The 23900-nt window shown below is 59.6% G+C and overlaps 1 protein-coding gene across 3 annotated transcripts; it reads right to left on the bottom strand.

Annotated features, from left to right (window-relative positions):
* Window positions 1-501: 501 nt before the first annotated feature.
* CLASRP (CLK4 associating serine/arginine rich protein) lies at window positions 502-23781 on the bottom strand. Of its 3 annotated transcripts, XM_028088000.2 has the most exons (21): window positions 23735-23781; window positions 22585-22712; window positions 14873-14970; window positions 14236-14337; window positions 13939-14018; window positions 11963-12047; window positions 10611-10759; window positions 9637-9733; window positions 8634-8712; window positions 8467-8540; window positions 7086-7127; window positions 5943-6158; window positions 5536-5826; window positions 3766-4017; window positions 3447-3486; window positions 3030-3090; window positions 2701-2759; window positions 2578-2624; window positions 1031-1113; window positions 783-807; window positions 502-571 (listed from the first exon to the last, which is right to left on the bottom strand). In XM_028088000.2, exons 2-21 carry the CDS (start codon window positions 22681-22683, stop codon window positions 529-531), a joined length of 2022 nt encoding a protein of 673 aa, XP_027943801.1. In that variant the 5' UTR covers window positions 22684-22712; window positions 23735-23781; the 3' UTR covers window positions 502-528. The 3 variants fall into 3 exon arrangements, 2 of the variants coding, with proteins under 2 accessions (XP_027943801.1, XP_087883783.1); XR_015769184.1 differs by having other exon boundaries at window positions 515-571; window positions 783-1113; XM_088027657.1 differs by lacking the exons at window positions 502-571; window positions 783-807; window positions 1031-1113 and having other exon boundaries at window positions 3443-3486.
* Between the last annotated feature and the right edge of the window lie 119 nt (window positions 23782-23900).

Here is a 23900-nt window from a genome sequence, read left to right as displayed (position 1 = left end):
CTTGGGGTGGACGGCTGGACGGACCGGTTTGGAGGGGGTGAGGGGAAAGGCCAGCCCCCAGCGCCCCGGGCACAGCAAGACTGGCACAGAAAGCCGTGCTCCCGGTTCCTGGTGTGGGCGAGGCGAGGGCGGGGGGAAGCCTGGACCTGTCACCAGAGGCCCCTGGGCAAAGTCCTGGCCCATCCTCCACATGCGGGGTGCCGGCGCCCTTTCCCCACCGAGCGGGCCCCTGCCCTCGCCGGGCTGTGGCAGGAACGGTGCTGCCGAACCAGGAGCTGCCACCCAGACACCCACACGTGGGCAGGGCTGGCCACGAGGCTCGTAGTGTTGGCTTCCGCCCTGAAACCCGACCACCTCCCTCCCCAGCTGCCCTCGGTGGCTGGCCGACGCGGACCACACAGATGACACCGAGGCCAGGTCAAGGGAATTAAATAACGAGTGATTTTATTTCATTAGAGACAAAACCAGCAGCATCACAGCCTGAGCCCTCACCCCCCCCCACCCCCCTGCCCCTGCCCCCGCTTCTGCCTAATGTCGGTAATGGGGACTTCGAGACCGGGACCTTGAGCGCCTGCAGAGAGAAACAGGGGCCCCCCGTGAGGGCTTGTGCACACGCACACCAACACACTCGTGACCACCGCGGCATCGGTGATGATCAGGGGAGCAAGCTGCAGGGGGAGGGATGTTAACAAGGCTCGAGGCCAGCCTGTGCAACTGGGGCAGAGATGAAAGAATCAGGGCAGGGACAAGGTCATCTTCAGGGCGCTGGGCTGGGAGCTTACCTTCGGGAGGAGCTGTATTCTCGACCTGCAAAGAAAGAACAAAGCCAGTGCTCAGGGGCCAGGCCCCTTGGCCTGCTCCAAGGCCTGGCAACAAGCATTGCTTCTAACGCCTGCCTTTTTCCCCTCGTGACTAAAGCCATCACGTCAAGTGTGTGTCTTAAGAATTGTAATTCCTGGAGAGCTAAGGAGGAAACCGTACCGTGCTTCTGAGGTGAGAGCTGCGGGCTGCACGGCCGCAGGGTACTCACTGTAACGGGGGGAGGGCGAGCGGCTCTGCCGGCTGTACTGACGCTCCCATTCCTCTCGCTCCTTCTCTCTGCGTTCCCGCTCCCTGCAGGCGAAAGGGATGGAGCCCAGGGGCAGGCGTGAGCACGCGGCCAGAACACTGAACTTGAGGGTGTGGCGGGAATGAGAGTGCTGGGCTCGGAGGGATGCAGGCTGGGCAGAGCCAGGACTGGAGCCTCAGTCCGCCTTGCTTTGAAAGGCTTGCTAAACACACGGGATCGAGCTGGAAAATTCGACTTTTCTCCGTCATGCTCAGGTAGTCTCACAACACAGGGACTCACACATACTAAGTGCTTCCTCTGCCTTCGTCAGGCTGCCCGAGGCTCGCGACCCCAAGGGCTGTATTTATCGGGCCCCTGCTACTCGCCTGTTCCGGATCTGAATCCGCCCAACAAGCCTGTGGGCTGGGACAACTATTCCATCCCCATTTCACTGATGAGCAAACTGAGGCCCAGACAAGAAAGCGGCCCACAGCTGGTGGGCAGCGGAGGCAGGATCAGAACTCGGGATCCGACTGACCACAATGCCGAGTCCCCGGGCACTCTGCTTCCCCACCCGACGGAGGCAGGCAGCACCCTTGGGCCCAGCACACGGCAGCAATAAGCAGGAACAGTGACGATACACCCAGCCCCCTGCCGACACACTAGGCACCGCGCGGGAAGCCCTGCAGCAGGGGCCCCAAGGGAGGAAGAGGAAGGAGTCTCGGCTCCGAGGACCCACGAACAAGCGGCCGGTGACCTAGCCCCGCCACTGACAGACCCACCTCCACCCCAGCACGAGCGGGCCTGTGCTTTCTGAGCACTCCTCCCCGAGCTGCCCTGCGGGGTCGTCACCGAGTTCTGCCCTGGCTGCGGAGGCTGGAGTGAGGCCTGAGAGGGCCAGCGCCCACCCCTGGGGCCCCACAGTCACAGCACAGAGGGACAGAGCCGGGACTGGACTCCACGGCTGCCTGGTCCAGGACGTGAGCCTGTTCCCTTTGGAGCAAAGACCCGAGACACCTAAGGGGAACAGGGCGGAGCCACGCCCCGAACCGGGAAGAACCTGCCGCAGGGCTGGCTTGCGGAGCACCATCTCTGATCTGGGGGCTGAGCACACAGCAGGAAGCCGGCAGGCGGACCTGCCCGCTCGTCCCCTTTCCCGAGACATCAACGACAAGCAAGGAAACAAAACGGGGCGTGCCAGGCGGGAGTCAGTGCTCTGAAGAAAACATAGCAGGCTTAGAGGATGGAGCGTATTGGGGTGCTACTCTAGACAGGACGGTCAGGGAGGGCCCCCGACGAGTGAAGCCAAGGAGAACACAGAGGCCCCGTGCATCCGGGGCCGGCACGGCTGGGAGGGGCCGCAGCGGCTGGACCGAGCAAGCTGACAGAGGGCTGGGCAGGCGCGCGGGCGTTCTCCCACCCCAAGGGCTAGCGCGGGCAGCAGGGCCAGGAGCCAGCTGGTGGGGAACAGTGGGCAGCCCAGAAGCGGGGGGCCGTGGCCCTGGATACGGGGAGCGCAATGGTCTTACTTCATGCGGATCTTGCGGGCCATGGCTCGAAGCTCGTCTTCCCGCTCCTGTGGCAGACGTGGCTGTGAGGGCGGGCCGACTGGCCCGCTACCGCAGTCCCGCACCCCTCACTGCTGCCCTTACCTGGCGCTCATGCTCCTGCTGTATCATCTTCTCCTGGGCTGCCTTCTTATCCGCCTTGACTGTGGGCAAGGAGAGACGTGGTGGCTGAGGAGGAGCCCTCAAAAGCATCCCCCCTTCCCAGACGCCAAAACTGAACCCAGGGAGGCCAACCAGATGGCCACGGCCCTTAGCATGGGGGCAACGGAACGGCACACACACTAGCTCCTCCCCCAAAGTGCCACACCTCATTCACGCCTGCCTGTCCAGGAGCGGGCGGGCAGGGCGTCCCCCCGCAAGGCCAGACGGGCAGGCAGAGGAGCGGAGCAGACCGGGGACGGGGTGGGACGTACACTGCCTGTTCAGTGCTTTCTGCATCCTCAGCTTCAGCTTCTCCTGCGGCGTCAGCTTGGGCTGGGGAAGGGGGAGAAGAGGCGGGAGAGGGGGTGGGTGTCCGGAGCTCCCACCACCCACCTCAGCCAAGAGCCTGGGACTTGCGGGGGAATGTGGGGCAGAGGGACCGGCCACAGATGCCCACCACCAGGGATCTGGGAGGCCTGGGGACAGCTGGAGCCCCAGTGGACAGGGAGGAGGGGAGGGGGACATGGAACCTGACAGGGCAGAGCATTCCCAGCCCACTTCAACCCCAGGGCTGGATCTCCCGGCCCCCCGCCCCCCCCCCCGGGTCCCCCCTGCAGGCCCACCGGGCCCAGCTCTCGGGCACTGCTGCTGGCGGGAATTAGACGGGCGAGTTCCAAATTCTTACTGACTTTGGCAGCTCCTGTCTCTTTACCAGCGGCAGGTTCGGTCCTGGGAGGAAGAAAAGGAGGCTGCACCCTGGGCCCCGGGCCACCTCAGCACTGCTCTCAGACCAGACAGGCGAAGCCCTGGGCCTCAGACACCGCCCCCTCCCCCCGGGGAGGGACTGTGCCCCCACTTGGATCCCTCAGGCCACGGCCGTGTTCCTAGCACGGCCAGACCCCGGGGGGCAGAGCGCTGTCCCCTTCGGACGCCCCAAGGCAGGAGCTCTCTTGAGAAAGAGAACAGCGGAGCTCAGCCACCCTGTGCCACCCCGCCCTCCCGACTCACTTTCTCAGCTTCTCGCCCACAGCGGGGGACGCCGGCGGCCTGGTGGGCTTCTCCCTCGGGGGCGACGGCGAACGGCTGCGGCTGGGGCTGGGGCTGCGGCTGCGACTGCGGGACAGGCTGCGGCTGTGGCTGCGGGACGGGCTGCGGCTGCGGGACGGGCTGAGGGACCAGCTGCTGCGGCTGCGGCTGCTGCTGTGGTGTCGGGGGCCCCGGCCGCCCCGTCGGTATCGGTCCCCGGAGCGGGAGCGGCTTCTGGGCGCATGGCGGGAGGGGGACCGTGAAGAGCCAGGGACCCCCATCGGCATACCCCTGTCCCGAAGCTACAGCGCCCCCTACACCCCATTAGGCCCCGCAGTAGGTCGGGAGGTCCGGGGCTGACCACCCGCTCCTCCCCCGCTGTTCCCCGGCTTCTCCCTGGCCCTGCTCCGTGTCTACACAGAGCCCGCCCTCCAGATACAACCATCCTGAAACGGCTCCTCGCTTCTCACTCGTGACACACACTCACCGGCTCCCCTGGAAGGCGACCTCTGGGAGGGCGGGACCTGGCTGACCAGCGCCCAAACCCCGCCCCCCCCCCCCCCCCCCCCGCTTACCCACGGTGCCCGGCTCTGGGCACCTGGGGGCCACGACCTCATCCACCTCCTCACCTTGCTAGGGTCCAGTGGGGACCACCCCTCGCCCACTCTCCCCACCAATCTACAGCACGGACCCACGAGACCCAGTCGGGGGATGTGCGGCCCCATCCTTTCTCCACTCGGGACCCTGGGGGCTCCTCAGCAAGGGCTCTCCCTCAGGCTGGGGTTCAAGATGTGGCCAGGCCCCCTCCTTCCCCCAGGCCTTTCTCCTGTGGTTGCCCTGGGTCAGGCTACAGGGATTGACCTGGAAGCCAAGTCTAGGCCATACACGGATTCTGCTGGGGCTGGCCAACTTTTTACAAAACCCCAATTTGTGGGCAATGCTGAGAAAACGAACTATCCTTTAACAATCCAGACTCTCAATTGCTCATGAGAAACACAAGATGGGGCGACGTCGGGCCCACCACTGCACAGCCGACGACGTGACTGGATGGGACACGTGTACCCCAGTCCCCCCGGGCCCACCTGGCCCCTTATTTTACCTGCCAGCCCCAATAGAAAGCTGATGCTCAGACGCATGCCACAATACAAGGGTCAGTGTTGGTGGCGGCAGCAGTCGCCCAACACTAGGCCCCGTACCCAGCATTCAAGCGTGTTGTCACACCTTCCAAACGACTCCACAAAGGAAGCACTGTCCTTATTTTACACATGAAAAAACCGAAGCCCAGAAGTTTCCGAGCAGAGCCAGGATTTGAAGCCAGGCTCCCCCGCTGAGCCACGCCGCTGTGGCACAGGCAGGCCTGATCCCGCCAAGCAAGAACCCAGGAAGGATGCTCCACTCCCTAGATGCCTCGTTTCCTACCCCCGTCTGCAGCGCCTCTCTACTGGCGGAGCACCCCAGCCCTAGAGGCCAGCCGGGTCCCCACTGCAAACCACAGGACACCCTGAGCATCCGCACACCTGTCTACACCCACACCGGGAACTCCCCACAAGAGGACCAGCTCGGTCCCCTGAGAACGTGGCTGTGCGCCAGCCCACGTCACCACACGTGGGGAGCAGAGGAAGCACACCTCCCCTGCAAACCGAGCGCTTCCTCACAGAGCGGCCGTGGCCTGGTCCCCTCCCTCAGAGCCAAGTCTGGCTGACATGGGGCCATGCCTCCCCCCCAGGCCCCACCCCCATCCGTACCACACACCTGCTTCTGCGCCGGGGCCCGTAACCACCGCGCCGGGCAGGCGAGCGGGAGTACCGGTGTCCATCTCGGGAGCCCCCACCCGAGTGCCGCCGGCCGCGGCTACGGGACCGCGAATAGCGCCGGGAGCGGGACCGAGAGCGGGACCAGGACCGAGAGCGGGAGCGCGCGTGGCGGCCAGAGCGGTAGTAGCCCCCGCCGCGGCGGGAGCGGGAGCTGGAGCGGGAGCTGGAGCGGGAGCTGGAGGTCCTCGAGGCAGAAGAGGAGGAGGAGGAGGAGGAGGAGGAGCGGCGGCTGCAGGCGGGGCACGGAGGGCCGGTCAGCACGGGCCTGGGCCAAGGCCCCCCACTGCCCCGCGTCCCCCCCCACGGTGGCTGGGGCGTAGGGCGGGCGGCGTGAGCGTTACCGACCGGGCGCTGGCATTACGTCCCGGTGCGGGGCCGCCGGGCTGGGGGGGTGCGGGGGCCTTCCCTGTGGTGGCCCCAGATGCGGCTGCTGCCGCTGCAGCTGCTGCTGCCTCCTCGTCGCTGCCCCCAAAACTGGTGATGAACGTGATCTTCTCCTCACGGCCTGGGGTCGGGGAGCGCGAGCGGGAGCGGGACTCGGAGCTGGATTCGGAGGGTGACCTACGAGGCAGGGCAGAAGGCCTCAGCTGCCAGGGCCCCTGGGAGCCCACCAGCTAACCACGCACAGTGCAGGGCCCCAGAACCGCGGCCAGTGTGGCACCGAGCACCGCCGGACACCCAGCATGAACAGAGCCGAGGGCCCAAAAGGCACCCAGCCGTGCAAGGGTTTGACTCCGCCGCGGAGCCTCTGCAAAATAAGCAAGAAAGTGAGCAACAAGCTGGACCGATTCTGTGTCACTATTAAAAAGGGATGAGCAGATCTACAGATTTAACCTCGAAAGATCACTTCGACACAGACGTCCATGAAGCAAGTTCTACAACGAAAAGTGTGGCACAATTCCATTGTTATAAAAGGAAAGTACCCATGTCCTTGAATTGAGTGTTGACCTGTGCCTGACCTTGTACCCAAAGGCACCTGCCTCATCTCCTATGCTCTCACAAGCCCAGAGAGACAGTCCCCTCCCACTGCATGCTGATGAGCACAGCAGGGTCAGGCTGATGGCTGTCCACCCTCAAGGCCCCTGCCCCGTCACTCCCACATCCCGGAGACACGCGTGTGCAAGGCCAGGCCCTCCTGTGCAATCTCTCACTGCTTACTTCTGGGAGTTTAGATCAAAGGGACTTCTGATTTCTGTATCAAGCCCTTCTGCCACGCTGGGTCATTTTTAACACACGACTATGTTGTGTTTAAATCAAAAAATTAAAGAAGGTTCACATTTAAAGGAAAAAAGATTGGGAAAGCAGAGTAACATTCTGGAAAGCAGAAAAACGATTCAGACCCACAGATGACACTGGGTGCCAAGAATCGCCCCACTCCCCCTAAAACACACTGCTCTCCCCCCTCTACTCCCCCCCCGCCCCTTCTCCCCAGCCATACCCCTCCATCAAGGTTTGCCAGCTGCCCCTCCTCAGGCCCTGGGAACTCACCGCTTATAGGGGTCGTAGGTGGGGCTGTCTCGGCGGGCATAGCTATGGAGAGAAAAGCAGGGTAGGACAAGCAGGGGCTTGGGATCCGAGCGGGCATGGAACTGGGCCCACTCACCCAACCAAGGAGCCCAGGGTCAGGTACCGGGCACTGTCAGGAGGGGGCTGCTGGCCAGGATTTAGGCCCCTGCCTTGATCCTTCTGCGCACCCCACCTCCGATCTGTCCGAAGCCTGAACCTTGGCCACACCCCGCAAACTACGTCCTGGGCCCCTCCCGACCCTGAGCAACAGGGACTCCAGCAGCCTGAGTCCTGCTTAAGCTCTGGACCCCAGGCGGAAGCACCCCTCCTGCCACTCCAAGTCCCTGGCTCTGCAACCTGGGTCCCGGCTCGTAGACAAGGACGATGGGAAAACTAGAAACGCCACGGTGTCTTGGATGCTCACTACATGCCGCGCACTGAGCACTTTACTTCCACGAACGCAGCTGTTCTTCACAACTCTCACACAGCTGCTGGCGTCCCTCACAGCTCAGAGCTCACGAGACCACGGCCCAGAGCGGTGGAGTCACTTGCCCAGCGCCACACAGCTCATAAACGAAGGAGCTGGGCTCCCAAGCCAGGCGCCGGGGCACCCAGCCCACGCCTTTACTCACTACACGGACTGCATCCCTATGGGAAGCAGGATGATGGCGAGAATCAGTGTGGCTTTTCCGGACCCCACACCGAGCCCTGAGCCCACACCAGGCTGCTTAAGCCCCACAGCTACCCTGAGGGACTCTCCTTGTCTGGAGGCAGTGCAGCAAGAGGCCTGGGTTGGCACTGGGCCTCCAGCGCTAAGAGGCAGCGGCAGGCTCGTCTGGAGGCCCCTCGACCTAGGCCGACTCTCCACACCACACCAGACCGCCTCCTCCCAACCTGCCCCAGACCTCAGAGTGGGCACTGGTGTGCCCCCAATCCTGGGAGGTGACGGTGCCCCTTTTCCAAAGGAGGAAACTGAAACCCAAGGGAAGTCACTTGCCCCCGATCTGACGAGGTCACGGCCCAGGAGGAGAAGCAGGAAGAAGTTCAGGGACAGGGCTGTTCCCTTGATTCTGCCCTCAATTCTTCGGCTGCCCCGCACCACCGCCCCACTTGTGCCTGCGACACCCGGCAAGAGTCCAAGTCCAGCGGGGGAGGGGGGTTGGGGTGGGGGGTTGGCAGCTGGCGGAGCAGGGTGTCCACAAGGCCATCCCTACCCTAAGCCTTCCTTGTTTCCTGCCCTACCAGGGGGACTCTGTTCACAGGCCCAAGCCTAACCCCAAAGAGTCTCCTTGAGCCCCAGCCCCGCCCCCAGAGCCCCGAATGAGGCTGGCAGGGCAGCAGCACAGGGGACAGCCCAGCCTACCTGGGTGGGCTGATCTTCCGGCCCCTCAGTCGCTTCTCCCGGAACTCCCTCCGCTGGCGCCGGGAGCGACGGCCCTGGAGGAGGGCGGGCACCATGCTGGTGAGAGATGTGCCCTCCCTGGGGCACCCCCCTGCCTCCCCCCAACCCCACCCCGGCCCAGCCCTCACCGAGTACATGGCCTTCTCTTCCTCAAGGGCCTTGGCGTGCTTGATCGCCTCCGCCTCCTCTTTGTCTTTCCGGAGCATCCTGCAGAGGGACAGGGGGGTCACAACGGAGGAGGGGGCAGGCCACAAGCAGTGAGGGATCCCACTCCATCCTGGGGTCTCTCATTCGTGCAACACTATGATTAAGCGCCTGCTGCGTGCAAATGCTAGTTTATGGATTAGGGATTCACTACTGAAAATAAACAAAAATCCCGGCCCTCACGGGCTCATGTTCCAGAAGACAATGGCCCAGGTAACATGGCGACATGTAGTGTGTTAAACGGTGAAAACCCGGCCGGAAAGAGACATTGTAGACGGGAGAGGAAGTACCAGCAGACAAGCAGAGATGCTACGGCTTTCAACAGGGAGGTCGGGGAGCCCCACAGGGAAGGGAACAGCTAGGGAGAGCCACGGGGAGCACGCAGCACAGACGCCAGCACAGCCGGCACTGCAGCAGCCCGGAAATCGGGGGGCCTAGGGAGTGAGGAGGCGCGGAGGCCGCGCTGCGTGTGGGTGGAGGAGCGGAGGACCAGATGGGTAAGACCTGGTGGCTGAGGTGAGGACCCCGGCTGCCCGGCTGACGGGGCAGTCACGGAGGGTTCTGAGCAGAGGGTGCTGGGTTCAGATGGGATCACTCGGACTCCGACTCACTACTGTGTTAGCCGGGGCTGCTATATGGCATCCACATGGGCCGTGGCCCAGGGAAGGGGCCGGGTCAGCAGCTGCCAGGGAATGATCTGCTGAACGAAGCCTGCTCTCCACCAGGGGGAGCCGTCCACCAGGCCCAGGAGCCCCGGGAGCTTTTAGGGGTCAGACGGCCACAGGCCACAGGGAGCTGGGTGCCACCCGGTGGTCAGTACCCATCCCAGGAGCCTGTGTGTGGGAGGCCCGGGGCCGCGCACACTCGTGCTCAGGAACAAAGTGGCGGTCAGCAGCAGAGATAACGACCCCCGCCAGCAGGCCTCACCTGACAAAGTCGCCATCGGCCATGCCATAGGTCGTGGCCTGCTTGTTGAGATCTGCCACCTGTTCCTGGTTCAGTTCGTCCACATCCACCTCCACGTCTGCACCAAGAGAAGAGCTGTCAGGGGCCAAAGCTGAGCGAGAGGACCGGGGGGAAAGGGGCAGGGCCCCGGGAGGTGGGGGCACGAGGGGATGCCCACCAGACCGGAGGCCCCTGCAGGCAGGGAACGAGTCCGCTCATCTCGGCAACCCCAGGCAGGCGTGGGGCTTGGCCGGAGGCAAGGGGCGGTGGGGGCGGTGGGGGTGGGGGGGGGGGAAGAGATGCAATGGATGAGGGCCCAAATGAGCACTGGGATGGACGGGCGAGACCAGCGGACAGTGCGATGTACGACGTGTGGACACGGACGGACGGGCGGTGGGTGAAGATGTGAGTGGGTGGGTGGGAGGCGGGGGTTGGGGTGTGGGTGGCAGGTGTTTAGGAGCCAGATGCACTATGAAGAAGTGGAAGGGGGGGATGGATGCCTTCCGGATGTGTGGTAAGCAGCAGCTGGCTGAAAGGAGGAGGGGGAGACAGGTGGATGGCTGGAGCCACGGGTATTTAGGTAGGGGGTGAACGGCAGGGTGGGGGAGGGGTGAGGGATGGTTCTAGAACTGAATGAACACTTGGTTCTCCAGAGGAGACAGAAAAAGAGGAAGATGGAGAGGCTGACCCAAGCGGAAGAGAACAGAGACAGAACCTAGGTGGGGACAATACCATAGGAGCAGTGTCCTAGAAATGAGAGCAGACAGATAGAGGGAAGCCAGCACAGAGGAGCACCCGAGTCAGACAGGGAGGGCGGCAGGGGCTGGAGCGCCCCAGGGCAGGGGCGGGGCAGATGGGGCTCCTAAGTGCGGGGTGCCCCACAGAGGGTGAGGAACAAGACACGAAAACGATGCCCAGGGACTGCGGGGTGGGGGAGGGCAGAGAGGGGACCCCACCGATGTCGGGGATGACCTCATCTTCGTCCGAGTTGCTTTCCTCCTCGGCCGCTGACTCCTCCTCCTCTGGTTTCTCCGCTACCTTCTCTACCTCGGCCACGGTGCTGTCCTCGTAGGTGTAGCCAATGGAAGCCTTCTTCTCTGCCAGCCTGGGGCGGGGAAGCCCGTGAACAGGAGGGCCACGGGCAGGACAGAGCCCAGAGCCAAACCTCGAGGGCACACGGACTCCCTGAGCTCCAGCCTCTGGAGGGCGCCCTTGCCTGCGGCCCCTCACGCGCGCTCTCCCTCAGCCTCGAACCTTCCGCACCTGCCTCCCACCAGCCCCTCCCTCTTCCCCCAAGCTCCAGCTCCAGTGTCCCCAGGGAAGCGTCCCCCAGGCAGGGTCAAGCACCATCCTGAGCTCCTCAGTCCCACCCACGTGGGGTCCTGACTGTCGGGGGACAGATTTGTCTCCCCCTAGCAGACTAAGCTCAAGAGGGCAGGAGCCAGAATTCTGGGTAACAGAATAATTCTTGGGTAACAATGTGGCCCAGCTTTGCCCAGGACAGAGGAGGGGCCTCATGCACGTGTGTTGCTAAATTAATTTAGTCGACGTTCCCAGACGTCCCTCGAGTGTCAGCCTCCTCCTGAAAGTGGGCTCATGAGTGGGGACCAGTCATCAAGAAGCTTCTGTGGCATCCGTGGAAACTCCAGGAGGAGGAGAGCAGCGAGTGCTCAGGCTCACAAAGGCGAAGCCTCGGCAGCGCGAGGCAGCAGGAAAGGAGTGAGGCTCCGGCACTGCTGAGGACAAGGGGCCACCCTGGCCGAGGGACCGAAGACAGAAGGGAGACTGCCTGCCGGGGACCTCCTTGAGCCAGAGGCGGCTCCACGTAAGGCCCTGCCTACCCCCGCCGATGGACACAGCCCTGAGGAGCCCCTCTCTGGGGCGACGCTGGCTGCTACCGAGCGCATGCAGGGCAGGCACAGGACAGGCGACCCACAAGCTCCGTCTGCTGCAGGAAGGGGGGCTCCTGCAGGCCCGTGATGCAGGGGAGCGCCCCAAAGCTCAGCGAGGGAGTCTTTGCGGGCAGGGTGCAAACCCGGGCCTGGGTCAGCACGCGGCCGGCTCCGCGGACTGCACCTCCCACTGACCCCCACGCTAGAAATGCGATGCAGACGTTCTGCAGCCAATTCTCTCCTCTGGCCACCACTTCCCCTTCTAAGCGTATATTAAATGAGCACCTACTGTGTGCCACACGCTGGCCCTGACTCTGGGAAAGCCGAGGGGGACGAGCCAGAGAAGGCCGTGCCCTGGTGGGGCACACATTCCTCCCGCCTCCCCAATGCCAGCATGCCCCCAGACCCCAACTCACTTCTTCTTCTCATCCTCGCTGGGCCTCTGGAGGCCTCCGTACAGCTCGTCAATGTAGATCTGGTACAGACACTGCTCCTCTGAGACTGTAGCAAGGCAAGCAGCAGGAGGGTCGGGGGGGGGTCACTAGGAACTTGGGGGTGGGGTGGGGGACACAAGAGTGAGCGCCTGGCCCGGGGGCAATGCTACTATTATCCCCGCAAGGGAGGCCTTTGGGTGGACCCTTCAGAACTACAAACTTCTCCTGAGCGCTGAATGTCAGCAGGACTCCAGGGGCCACTCCACTGCGGGCCTGTGGTTCCGTTTAAACTACCGGTGTTTGGAGCCATCTGGGTTCTCGTTTTACCCACAACACCTGACCTGGGGAGCTTCCCACTGTACCCCAGCCTTCCCTGATCTTCCCTGCAATGAAATGCACGGCCCTGACTGGCTGTGGGCCCCTGGGCAAGTCCCCTTCCCTCTGTGGGTCTCAGCTTTTCTGTCAAGTCAGGTGGGTGGGCTGGGCGAAGAGCACCGTCCCTTGCTCCCGCAGCAACCCCCCTCCCCGGTTCCCACCGTGGCACACAAAGCCCAGGCAGAGAGGGCTCGGCCGGCCTGTCTCACCCAAGCTGCCTCGCTCTCCCTGTTCCAGCCCCGCAGGCTGCCTGTGCCCACCCTCCCACAGGCCTCTTCTGCAGCCTCCTTCTCCTCACCAGAGCTCCTCCCCCCACAGCCCCCCCAACCCCGACGCCAGCCTCCGTCAAGCACCTCAGAGAAGAGCCCACCGTCTGTTAGATCACCACCTCAGCCTGCAATCGCCACCCGCTTTGGTGACTGTGTGGCTGCTGCCCTCACCCCCACGAGACCCCCGACCCCAGAGGCGCGCCAGCCACACCACACCACAGGTGCTCAGGAACGGTGGCAAGGGACAAATGCGGAGTCAGACCGAACTAAAGGAAACCCTGGCTCCATGGCCAAGAACCCCTATGGCCCTGGGTGAAGGCAAAAACAGCAACAGTATGAAAGATGATAAAGTTCCCTGGTTCTAAGGCCTCGCTGATTGCTAGAATTTTGGCGAACTTTGGTATGAGAGACAAAGAAACGAGGGAATAGCAAACCACAGCAGGGGCTGACCGCGCCAGGCTCGGGGCCAGGCATTGACGCGCCCCTCGTTGGGCCCCTACAACCACCCTGGGGGACAGAAACCATCATGACCACCCTTCTCTGGGAGGAGACCAAGACGCACCAGGCGAAGGGCCTCGTGTGGTCCATTTTCCCTTTGACCCAACAGGGAAACCCTAGGAGGGGGCGTCTCAGCCCTCAGGAGATGAGCTAAAGCTCCAAGCTGTCCATCAAGAGGCGGCGGTGGTTAAGGGCGGGGTGAGAATCCCAGCTCCTTGGACACCATGTTCCCACCAACTCCTGAGCCTCAACATCCTCACTCGTAAAATGGGTGCCACCGGTAGGTGGTTGTGCCAATGTGATGAGATATAATACCGACAAAAAGGTCCAAGTCTGTCAGGGCCTGAACCTCCCCAGGCAAGCCCAGAGCGGGGAAAACCGTGAGCCTGTTTTCTCATTTGTGAAGCAGCATGGTGACAGCCTGGAGAATGACACCGACAGATACAACAGCTTGGCAGATTGCCAAACTCTGTCTAACTATTCCTAAACAATTCCTAAAAGAAATTTCCTCTTCACAAGTGATATTCCGACCCAAACAGGCTGGGGGAAAGACAGAGAGAACAAAATGTGTTCTTGCTATTTTCCCCAATTTTTTAGGACAAGAGACCAGAGAGGCAGAGGGTGTGGGATATAGAAGTGACCCCAGCAGGACCATCTTGCTCAGCAGACTCGGCCCGTACTGGGTCCAGAGAAGGAGGCCCGAGAGAAAAGAGCGGGGAGCAAACCCGAGGGCCCGGAGGAGAAAGCACTGGGGTAAAAGTGGCCTCCCCATGTCCACGGATGCCCAACCCGCCTGCCATGCCCCAGCTCACTCACTGCCGGCAAAGTCGTTCTGCACCAGGCCTCGGTAGCGCTCGTAGTTACATTTCCGCTCGTCTGACTCCTGTTCTGGGGAGCTTTGGGGGAGGCCAAAGTCTTGAGATCAGAGGGAGAGGAGAGGCCCCACCCGAAGCCAGCAGGAGTGGGGTTGGAGGAGCCTGGCTGGGGCTGGGAGGCTCCCCGCCGGCACACCTCCTCCTTCCCAGGAAGGGAACAGGTGGGCAAGGGCTTGGGAAAGGAGAGGCAGCAGGGCGCAGACTCCCTGCTGGGCAAGCCTGAGGGGTGGTGGCTTACATGGTGGTGAGCAGCGGGGGGGTGTAGTCAGGGATGTGGTCAAGGTGGGCGCGGACATCGAAGCGGTCAATCATGTTGTTGGTGTCCCCCTGCCAGGGCATCCTGAAATGGGGAGCAAGGAGTTGAGGATCCCCAGTGTCCACATCCGTTCCCTGTCACCTCAAGCTCAGGAGCCTGGCCCTCAGTTTCCTGTGATTTTCCAGGCCATGGGCCCCACACCCTCACCCCCCACTTCTCAGTCTCTTATGTCACTAATCCCCCTGAATCCACATTCAGGCTCCTGGCCTGAATAGGATCCTGGGAAACTGGGGCCCTATTTCTCAGAACCAAGCAAGAGTGGGAAACTCGAACCAGGTCTCAGGGGCCACTTCCTAAGCCCCGGTCACTTTGAAACATCCCCTCTGGCAACGTACTTGCCATGCCATCTGGGCCTGTGGTCCTGGTTCCACCCATTCCCCTCTAAGTCCCCCAAGCACCCCTGCACCCTGGGGCCTCCGTCCCAACCCCTGCCGGCTATCCTCGGCTGGTCACTGTAGGCTCCTCATGCAGGTCAGGCCACCCCTGCTTGAGTCCCCACAGGTCTCTCCACACCCCAGGCCCCTCCTGACCTCCAACCCTCCCCCCTTCTCAGTCTTACATGTTAACGGGGCTCTCGGCGGCCAGGGCGACTGCAGAATCCAGGTGCACCTTGCACGCTCGGCCGTGCACCTGCAGGAACTGCGCTGGGTCCTTCTTCTGCGGGGAGAGACAGTGTGGAGGTCACCAACGCGCTGAGCTCCAGACCCTGCCACCCCCACGCAACCTGGCTCAGCAGCAAGTGCACCTCTGTCAAGTGGGCCATGCCTCAGAGGTAAACTAAGCTGCAGGGGGGTGGCAGCACTCACGGGGGCCACCTCAGTTCTAGGGATGGGGACCTTGAGATGGTGGAGAAAGGCTCTGGGCTCTGGCCCAACCTTCTGTACAGTCAGTACCAAGACCTTCTGCCCCAAAAATATAATTCCCCAACTCACCTCCCTCCCCCAATCCCGGGTCACTCATTCGGAGCCAGGTGTGAGCACTCTGGCCTAGACCGGCCTCTAAGACCCCGGAACCACGTGAGCACAGGCAAAGATGATCAGTGTCACTACTCATCAGAGAAATGCCAACGAGAACCATGAGACACCACTTCACACTCACTAGGACAGTGAAAACGGAAAGGACAGACGTGAACAACGTTGACAAGAAAGTGCAGAAAGTGAGTTCTTCAACAAAGAACTGCCCTAAGACCCAGCAACTCCACTCTTAGGAATATACCCGCCAGAACCGAAAACAGATACTCAAATACTTGTACACCAATACTCAAGCAGCACGACTCACAACGGCCAAAAGATGGAAACGATCACGTGGCCAGCAATGGATGGCCAATAAACAAAACCTGGTATGTTTAGACCACGGAACCTTGTCAATAACGAGGACTGAAGAACTGACGTGCTACAACGTGGACGAACCTTGAAAACAGAACGCTCAGTGAAAGAAGTCGGTCAAAAAGGCCACATGTTATAGGATTCCATTCATGTGAAACGTCCAGAATAGGCAAATCCACAGAGACAGAAAGCGGATGATTGACTGCCCAGGGCTGGGAAGCTGGGGGGGACTGACTGCTAATGGGTATGGGGTTCTTTTTGGGGTCATGAAAATTTTCTAAAATTAGGCTGTGGTGATGGATGCACCCCGCCCCCATGAATATTCTGAAAACCACAGAATCGTATGGTCTGTGAATTGTACCTCAATAAAGCTGTTACGAAGGCACCAACATAGAGGAGCGCGTCCCCCGAGTCTATGCTCCTCCAGCCTGAGCCCTCGTGTGGACGTCAGGATTCCAAGTGTGGCAGGAAAGGGCAGAATCTAGCACCAGCGCTCCCACTGCTGAGCCTCCTGAGTGCCGGGCCCTGGCTGGGCTCCTGCTGCGGGCCACATCCGAGGAACCCACCAGAGCCACAAGAAGGACTACTGCTACTATCCACTGAATGCTGGCCAAGCTCCCAGCAACGCCTCGCCAGGGTCCAGACCCCCCTCACCACAAGCTGGTCCAGCCAGCGTCTCCAGCCCAGACCCCTTGGCAGCCTCTTCTTGGGCTCCCTGCCGTCAGCCTGCCCTCCGCGGTCCATCTCCCACACAGGGCCTGGGGCGGGCGGGGGGGGGGGGTGCTGCTAAAACCTATCAGGCCACATCCCTGACACCTCTGCCCCAGACATGCCGGCTTCCACAGCACTCCGTGACCACTCCACTCAGGCTCCACTCGGGACCTCAGTGCCCGCTCTTCCCTCGGCCTGCAAAGCTCTGGCAGGTGGCTGTCCTCTGGCTTATTTCAGATCTCTTTCTAGAAGCCTTCCTCATCAACTCTAAGTAGTTTCCTGCGCAAGTGCATACTTAACTCTCGATCTCCTTAACCCCACCTGTTCTCTTCACAATGCCTGCCACTACCCGGTTTCCCACCTTACATTCATTTATCAGTCATCTCCCGCACTAGAACATAACTTCCATGAGGCAGGGATCGCTGCTCTGTTCACCACTGTACCCCCAGTGCCCAGAGCAGGGCCTGCCCCACAGCATGCGCTCAGGAGCACTGACTCAAGGGAAGAGAGAATGAATCCTGACCGATGAGGAGACTGAGCCCCCAAAACCCACAGCATCAAATTCCCAAAACCCTGCACTTCCTCACTGCCTCCACCTCCCACCCACAAAGGGCCGAGAAGAACACTCACCGACGACCACGGCTAATGCTGGGCTACTGTCCATCCTGTGCCAGGCTGTTCCCACTCAGCTGAGGTGCGATCCGCCCAAGACCACAGAGTCCACCAGGGGTGGTGCTGCGGGAATCCAGCTGCTTATCCCGCACCTCACTTCCCTCCCTCAATGCCTCGTCTCGGGCCCCATAGCTCCTCCTTCAGCCCCGTGACAGCCCCTGGGGCTGTTGCAGGCCCAATGCCCAGGTCCCACAGCCATCGCGGGACCCTGCTTGCAATAAGTGCACTGACTGGTCCAGGGAAGCCGCAGGCTGTGCCAGCAACCGAAGAAGGGAAAAAGCATCGGGCTGGGTATAAAAATCTAAGTCCAGGGCCTGGCTCTGCTGGGAGATTCTGGAAAAGCCAATGAACTGTCCTAAAAGACAGGCCCTGAACTGTTTTATGTATATTTTCTCAAACTTCTCAAGCATGGGACAAAGGTTAGCAGTGTTCCCGACGAGGAAACTGAGGGGTGTGGCCCACTCGCTTGAAATCATGCCAGTAACACACAGAACTAGGATTTGAACCCAAATGGGCCTGACCCTCAAATCCACTCCTTTTTATTTCAAAAGTAATTTTTTTTTAAAGTCTGGTGACAAGCATATGATAAAAAATCTACATTAACTACTTTTCTCTTTTTTAAGATTTTACTTAAATATTTGATACAGCACGAGCAGGGACAGGGGCAGGGGGAGAAGCAGACTCCCCATGGGCGGGGCTCAATCCCAGGACCCTGGGATCACAACCTAAGCCAAAGGCAGATGCTCAACCAACGGACTGAACCCCCAGGTGCCCCCACATTCGCCACATTTAAGCATACAGTACAGCTGTGTCAAATTACATGCACCTTGCAGTGCAGCAGATCTCTAGAACTTCTTCAACTTGCAAAACTGAAACTCCATAGCCAGTGAATGACTCCCCTTTTCTCCTCCCCCCTGGCAACCACCTTTCTATTTCCTGTTTCTAAGTGCCTGACTACTTGAGATACCTCATATCTTGCATCATTTTTTTTTTTTTTGGTGACTGGCTGATTTCACTAGGCATAATGTCTTCAGGGTTCCTCCACGTGGCAGCACGTGACAGGATACCTTTTTCTGAGGCCGAACGATATCCCACTGCACAGACATACCACCTTTTCTTTATCCCTTCATCAGTCGAGGGACAGTTAGGCTGTTCCCCCACCTGGGCTATTGTGAATAACAATACAAGGAACATGGGGTGTACAAATACCTCTGTGGGATCCAAAGTCCATTCTTAACCATTGGACTATTCTGCCTCCGGGATCAGATGGGAGTCAGAGGGGTTCATGGACTCTTTCATTCACTCATTCAACTGATAAGCAGCCACCCACCATGTGCTAGGCCCCATGCTAGGGCCACGGCCATGACAGACACAGCCCCAGCCCGACCCTCACGGCTCACAGTCCAGGGCTGGGGACGGACCCGTCCCACACAGTAACGACCCAGAGTGGGCAGCGCTGGGATGGGAGAGCCCAGGGAAATGCCTGACTCAGCCTGGGCAGAGGTGGGGGTAAAGAGGGGGGTCAGCCTGAGGTTTTCTAGAGGAGGAGAGGCTTGAACTGAGAACTATTTCCCATTTTCTTATCAACAGGGAATTCTGTTTCTTTACCCAAACCACCAATTAAAGAAGAAAGTTGACAAGGACAAGGGCAACAACAGAACCAGGGTCAGCTAGGGGGAGAGAGCAGATGCCAAGGACAAACCAGGAGCAGGGAAACCAGCCTTGTGTGGGCCACCCATTCAGCCTGCCATAAACTTCCTTGGCTTCCTCAACGCTCGCCCCACAGCCTCCTCTCCAGCCAAGAATCAGACGAGACCCGTGTGAGCCGCCCCATCCCCTCCTCAAAGCAGCCGTCAGCCGCTGCCCACAGCTTGACAGCTCCACTCTGCATGCTGATCACGTTCCCTCGAGGGGACAATGGCGGCTTGTACAGGCCCACACCACAAAGTGCCCCACAGACACTGTTCTTGTTCTTGACGTTCCTTCCCCTGTCACCCAGTGAGAGGGGCCGACGATCACCACTGTCCTGAGGGGGAATATAAAGCTCAGGAAGCTCCCCTGCTAACAAGAACGATAGCCTGGAGTCCCAGACCTTTCAGAGTGACCCAACTGCAGCCTTCTTTCCTCTACCCCATGCCAATGCCAGCTCCACCTGGTAAGAAGAACTTCAGGAACAACAAGAGCCAGCATTTACCGAGCCAGTCACCCTGGGCAGGCCTAGCAGAGGTCAATGTGCCCCATCAAAACAAAGAGCCCTGTGAGGGAGGTGCTCGGCCCCCACCATCTGTGGCAGACCAGTAGCTGGCAACCAACATCTATTCCCCCTCCCAATATGTCTGGCACAAGGCCACCCAGAATGAAGCCTAGGCCTCTCAGGCTCCCTTGCACTTGTATATGATCCTGGGACTACTTTCTGGCCAGTGGGACGAATGGAAGTATTGGGTGCAAACATCTAGAAACTTTCTTAAAAACTGGCATGAGCCAGGTTTTTCCCTCCCTCTTCCTCCCGGCTGGATGGAATGCAGGCACGATGGCTAGAGTGTGAGCAGCCCTCTTAGACCTTCAGAGGACACTGGTAAGAGGATCCACGTTCAGCTGAACAACAAAATGGTCCTTGCGCAGAGAGGGCTATTTTGGGGCTTTCAGGGGAAAAAGAAAGAAACTTCTATCTTCACAGCCAAACCTGACTCGACGTAATTCATCATTTCACATGCAAAAAAGGAAACTGGCTCAGGGAGACAGTCACTCGCCCAAGGTCACACTGTACGTAAGCAGGAGAGCTGGAATCGGAACCCAGAGCCCTAGGACTCAAACTTTGAGGACCTAACCGTTTTAGTATTCTGGCTCCACGCTGTGTCACTTCGGATGTGTCGCTGCACCTTTCAGAACTTCTATTTCTGGGGCGCCTGGGTGGCTCAGTAGGTTGAGCGTCTGCCTTCAGCTCAGGTCACGATCATGGTGGGGTCCTGAGTTCGAGCCCCACATCGGGCTCCCTGCTTAGTGGGGGGCCTGCTTCTCCCTCTCCCTCTGCAGCTCCCCCTGCTTGTGCTCTCTTGCTCTCTCTCTCTGTCAAATATATAAATAAAATCTTAAAAAAAAAAAAAGAACTTCTATTTCTGCAACAGTAAGCCCAGGTGAAGTGCTAGGAGAGGTCAAGGTTCAGAGAGTCTGGGTGAGCATGCCAGCTGTGCCCTCTTGCTATGTGACTGCAGACCATGACTCTCCGAGCCTCAGTTCGCTCATCTGTAAAATGGACGTAAATAAGAACCACGTCTGAGGCTGCAGTGAGGACTTGATGAAGCGTAAACGCATGTCAAGCACATAATACATAACGGACAACACATATTTATGTGTGTTGTGTGTGTCAACAGCACCAGCTGCTTTTACCAGCATTATCTTTAACACAGGGATCAACCCCAACCTCTTAGGGCCACTCAAAGGACTAGAAAGAACGCACCAAAGTAGTGGGCACTGGGTCTGGCACACCATGAGCCCTCACTATAGCTCATGGCAGCCATTTCTTCCTAAGCATCGTGTTCCTGGCCCACGCTGGGGCCTCAACTAGGACCGGCACAGACCCGGACCCTGACCTCATGGTCATGTTACAGTTTTCCCAACACCACCAGGGAGGGGCTCGCCTTGATCCAGTGGTTCCTCCCTGGGAGACAGAGGGCAAGTGAGGAGCTCTCAGATATTCCTCTCCTAGAGTAATAGCAGCCTCTGTCTCATTGGGGACTCACAGGAGTCAAAGAAACCATGCATCTAAAACTCTTCTCACAGAGCCGGGTGCCTGGAAGGAACAATTAAAATGGTAACTGCTGGGCACCTGGGTGGCTCAGATGGTTAAGCGTCTGCCTTCGGCACAGGTCATGATCCCGGAGTCCTGGGATCGAGTCCTGCATCAGGCTCCCTGCTCCTTGGGAGCCTGCTTCTCCCTCTGCCTCTCTCTCTCTCTGTCTCTCATGAATAAATAAATAAAATCTTTAAAAAAAATAAAAAAAAATTAAAATGGTAACTGCTACTATTAGTAGGTTTACTCAATTACTCTTTCAAGCTGTTATCTGTTGGCCCGAGCTGAGGATGCAAAGATGACCTGAATACTAGTCCCCAATCTTACAGAGCTAGATATGTGTGTGTTAAATTCCAAAAAGGAAGAACAGGGAGCTGTAATGGCTTTTATAGGGGACACGTGACTGAGTGTGGGAGATGAGGGAAGACTTCCTCAAGGACTGAGATCTGACAGATGAGCAGTCAGTCATTACCCAGGTATGGGAAGAGCTCATGCAAAGGCCCTGTGGCTATGTAATTCTGAGAGCTAAACCGATACTCTTTATACATCTTTTGCGTTAGAGAAAGTCACCCTAGATAACGAGGAGGCCAGATAGCTTGAGTAAAGGAAGGAGGCAGAAAACAGAGTGGCATGAGTCTAAGTGGGGGGGGGGGGGGGTGCGGTGCAGACCATGCAGAGGCTTGAAGGCTGTGTTGAGGAGCCTGGGCTTTCTATCGAGGGCACTAGGGAGCCATGGAGGAGTTCAGAGCAAGGGAAGGATAGGGTCAGACTTGTGCTTTAAGATTTTTTTTTATTTATTCATTTGAGAGAGAGAGAGACAAAGAGAGCACAAGCAGGGGGAGAGGCAGAGGGAGAGGGAGAAGCAGACTCCCTGCTGAACTGGGAGCCAGACATGGGGCTCGATCCCAGGACCTGGTGATCATGACCTGAGCCGAAGGCAGATGCTTAACCATCTGAGCCACCCAGGGGCCCCAGCCTTGTGCTTTAGAAAGACCTCTCTAGCCCTGCTGAAGAGGATGGCTTGGAGGGGGGTAGGAATGAAGGCCAGGAGACCAGGTAGGAGGCTAAAGCAGAAATGCAGTAGTAAATGGGAACATCTATATTACTATCGTCTAACAGGAGAACTGAACCCAGTACACAAGTACCATTTCAAGCTGGGGTCTCAAGGGCAAGTAGGAGTTAAAGAGGTAAGGAGAAACATGACAAGCACAATGCCCTGTGGTGACAGAGATGGGGAAAAAAGGCCAATGGAGCTACCCAAGGATGAAGCTGAGAGCCTGGGAGACGTCAGACCACAAGGGCCTTTAAGGTCACAGATGGAGTGTGGTCTTCTTTCCCAAAGCAACCGAAGCATCAAACAGCAGAGGAAAGTGGTCAGAGTCCATTTAAATGAATATGGATGGCACTCCCACAGGGTGCCAAGCCAAATCTCAAGAACAGCTGAGCTTTTCTGGGCACTGCAAATACAGCAGGAAGACAGACAGCCTTCAGGAGGCGGTCGTCTTATATGTGGACTGCTCTGAGTGTTACAAAACTTTCCTCCTTCCTGCTAACACCAGCCCTGTACTCTGAGGCCACACCAAACAAGACAGCATACCAGAACTAAGAGAATGCCTCTGGTTTTTACCCATGAGGATGCTCAAGAATTAAATATTCTCCTGAGGAAAGCTGGGCTCTTGTTTTGGCATATTTCCAAGCCCAAAACCCCACCAGGATGACCGGGGCCCCACCCTCCAGGAAAGGTCCCACTCCAGATCAAGGCCAGTTACTCACAATCTTTTCATAGTACTCCCGCCGCCGCTCTGCTCTCTTCTTATAGTCAACCATCATGCCTCGAAGCTTCCGCTCATGCTTCCGAGCCTCGTGCCACATCGTGGTGAGGCCGAGCTGGGGGCCTCAACCTGGGGGATGAGAGGGGAGGGTCAGATGGGCTGTAGAAACCATATGGGCAGAATCAAAGTCACCTAACAAGCCGGTAACAGAGCCGACCCTAAACACCAGCTTCAGGGAAGGGACGTGAGGCTGCAGAACTGTGTGCCAGATGCCAAAGCATATTCCTGACAACTCTGATCCAGTACCTTGGGCGTTCTGAAAACCCCCCAGGAGATTCTGGAACGAGCATCCCTGGGAAAGGAGTGTCCTGGGTTCAGGGCACTAGAATCAAGGATGAAAGGTTTTGGAATGCTAGGAGTGAGTAAAGGAAGTATGAAGTATGGTCTGGAGGCAGACCCTAGGCAAGTGGGGCTGTAGTTCAAGGGAGGGAGAAGAGCTGAAATGGGGCTACCCGTGGGGGTAAGGGATGAATGCAGGTGAAAAAGACGACTTTATGGGAACAGAGCGGTGGTATGGGGCGGAGATGGGGGAATGGGGGGGTGGCGGAGATGGAGGGCAGGTGAAGGGCCTGGGCGGAAGACGACAACGATTGGGGGAGGTGGGGAACATGGGTGGGGGTGCTGTAAATAAAGACCGGAGAGAGGCTGAGAGCTACAGAAGAAATCTGAATGGCGGGGGCGGGGGGAGGTGGGGCGGTGAAAAACGGAGTAGAGAATGAGGAAGGCGGAGCCGGCAGACAGGAGGGGGTGGGCTGAGCTCGGGGGCAAGGCTTGCAGACAGGGGCGGAGCCCAGGGATTTGGACTGGGATCGAGGACCCCGTGTGGGCCTCCGAATTCGGGCGAAGGTTTTTGACAAGGGGGCGGGGCCTGTAGTAAGCGGCGGGGTCCGACACGGCGAGTTCGGGCCCACAGCGGGGGCAGAGGCGCGGCCTGAGGCGCCGCAGGCCGGAGGGGGTGCGGGGACCAGCGGCCCTCGGGGCTGGGGCCGAGCAGAGGCTCACAGCACCCCGGGGAGAGGCCGAGACGAGGGCGAAGCTGGGCTGACGCCCGCCCGAAAGCCAAGAGGTCGGGGCCCGCTGCCTGCACTCACCGGCTCGTCGCCGCCTCCCACCGCAGCGCTCGCGCGCGGCCCGCACCGGAAGCGGAAGTGGGAGGCCGCACGCAGGGGGGGGGCGGAACGTGGTTCAGCGCGCTTCCGCCGACGCGAAGGGCGGGCCCTGAAGGGGAGGGGCGGGGCCTGGAGGGTGCGGCCGTGA

Source organism: Eumetopias jubatus, unplaced genomic scaffold (assembly GCF_037043125.1).
Source record: "Eumetopias jubatus isolate StellerSeaLion01/CBP00866 unplaced genomic scaffold, mEumJub1_p1.0 scaffold_10, whole genome shotgun sequence".
NCBI lineage: Eukaryota > Metazoa > Chordata > Mammalia > Carnivora > Otariidae > Eumetopias > Eumetopias jubatus.
This window is presented reverse-complemented; position numbering and strand designations above follow the sequence as displayed.

Bases quoted from the DNA above. Each gene is read 5' to 3' on its own strand.
- CLASRP (XM_028088000.2), bottom strand. From the start codon at position 22,683: ATGTGGCACGAGGCTCGGAAGCATGAGCGGAAGCTTCGAGGCATGATG. The intron at 12,048-13,938 runs GTGAGTGAGCTG...GCCTTGCTACAG, and splicing joins GCAGAACGACTTTGCCGGCA to TCTCAGAGGAGCAGTGTCTG. The intron at 5,827-5,942 runs GTCGGTAACGCT...CCCCGCCTGCAG, and splicing joins GGACGTAATGCCAGCGCCCG to CCGCCGCTCCTCCTCCTCCT.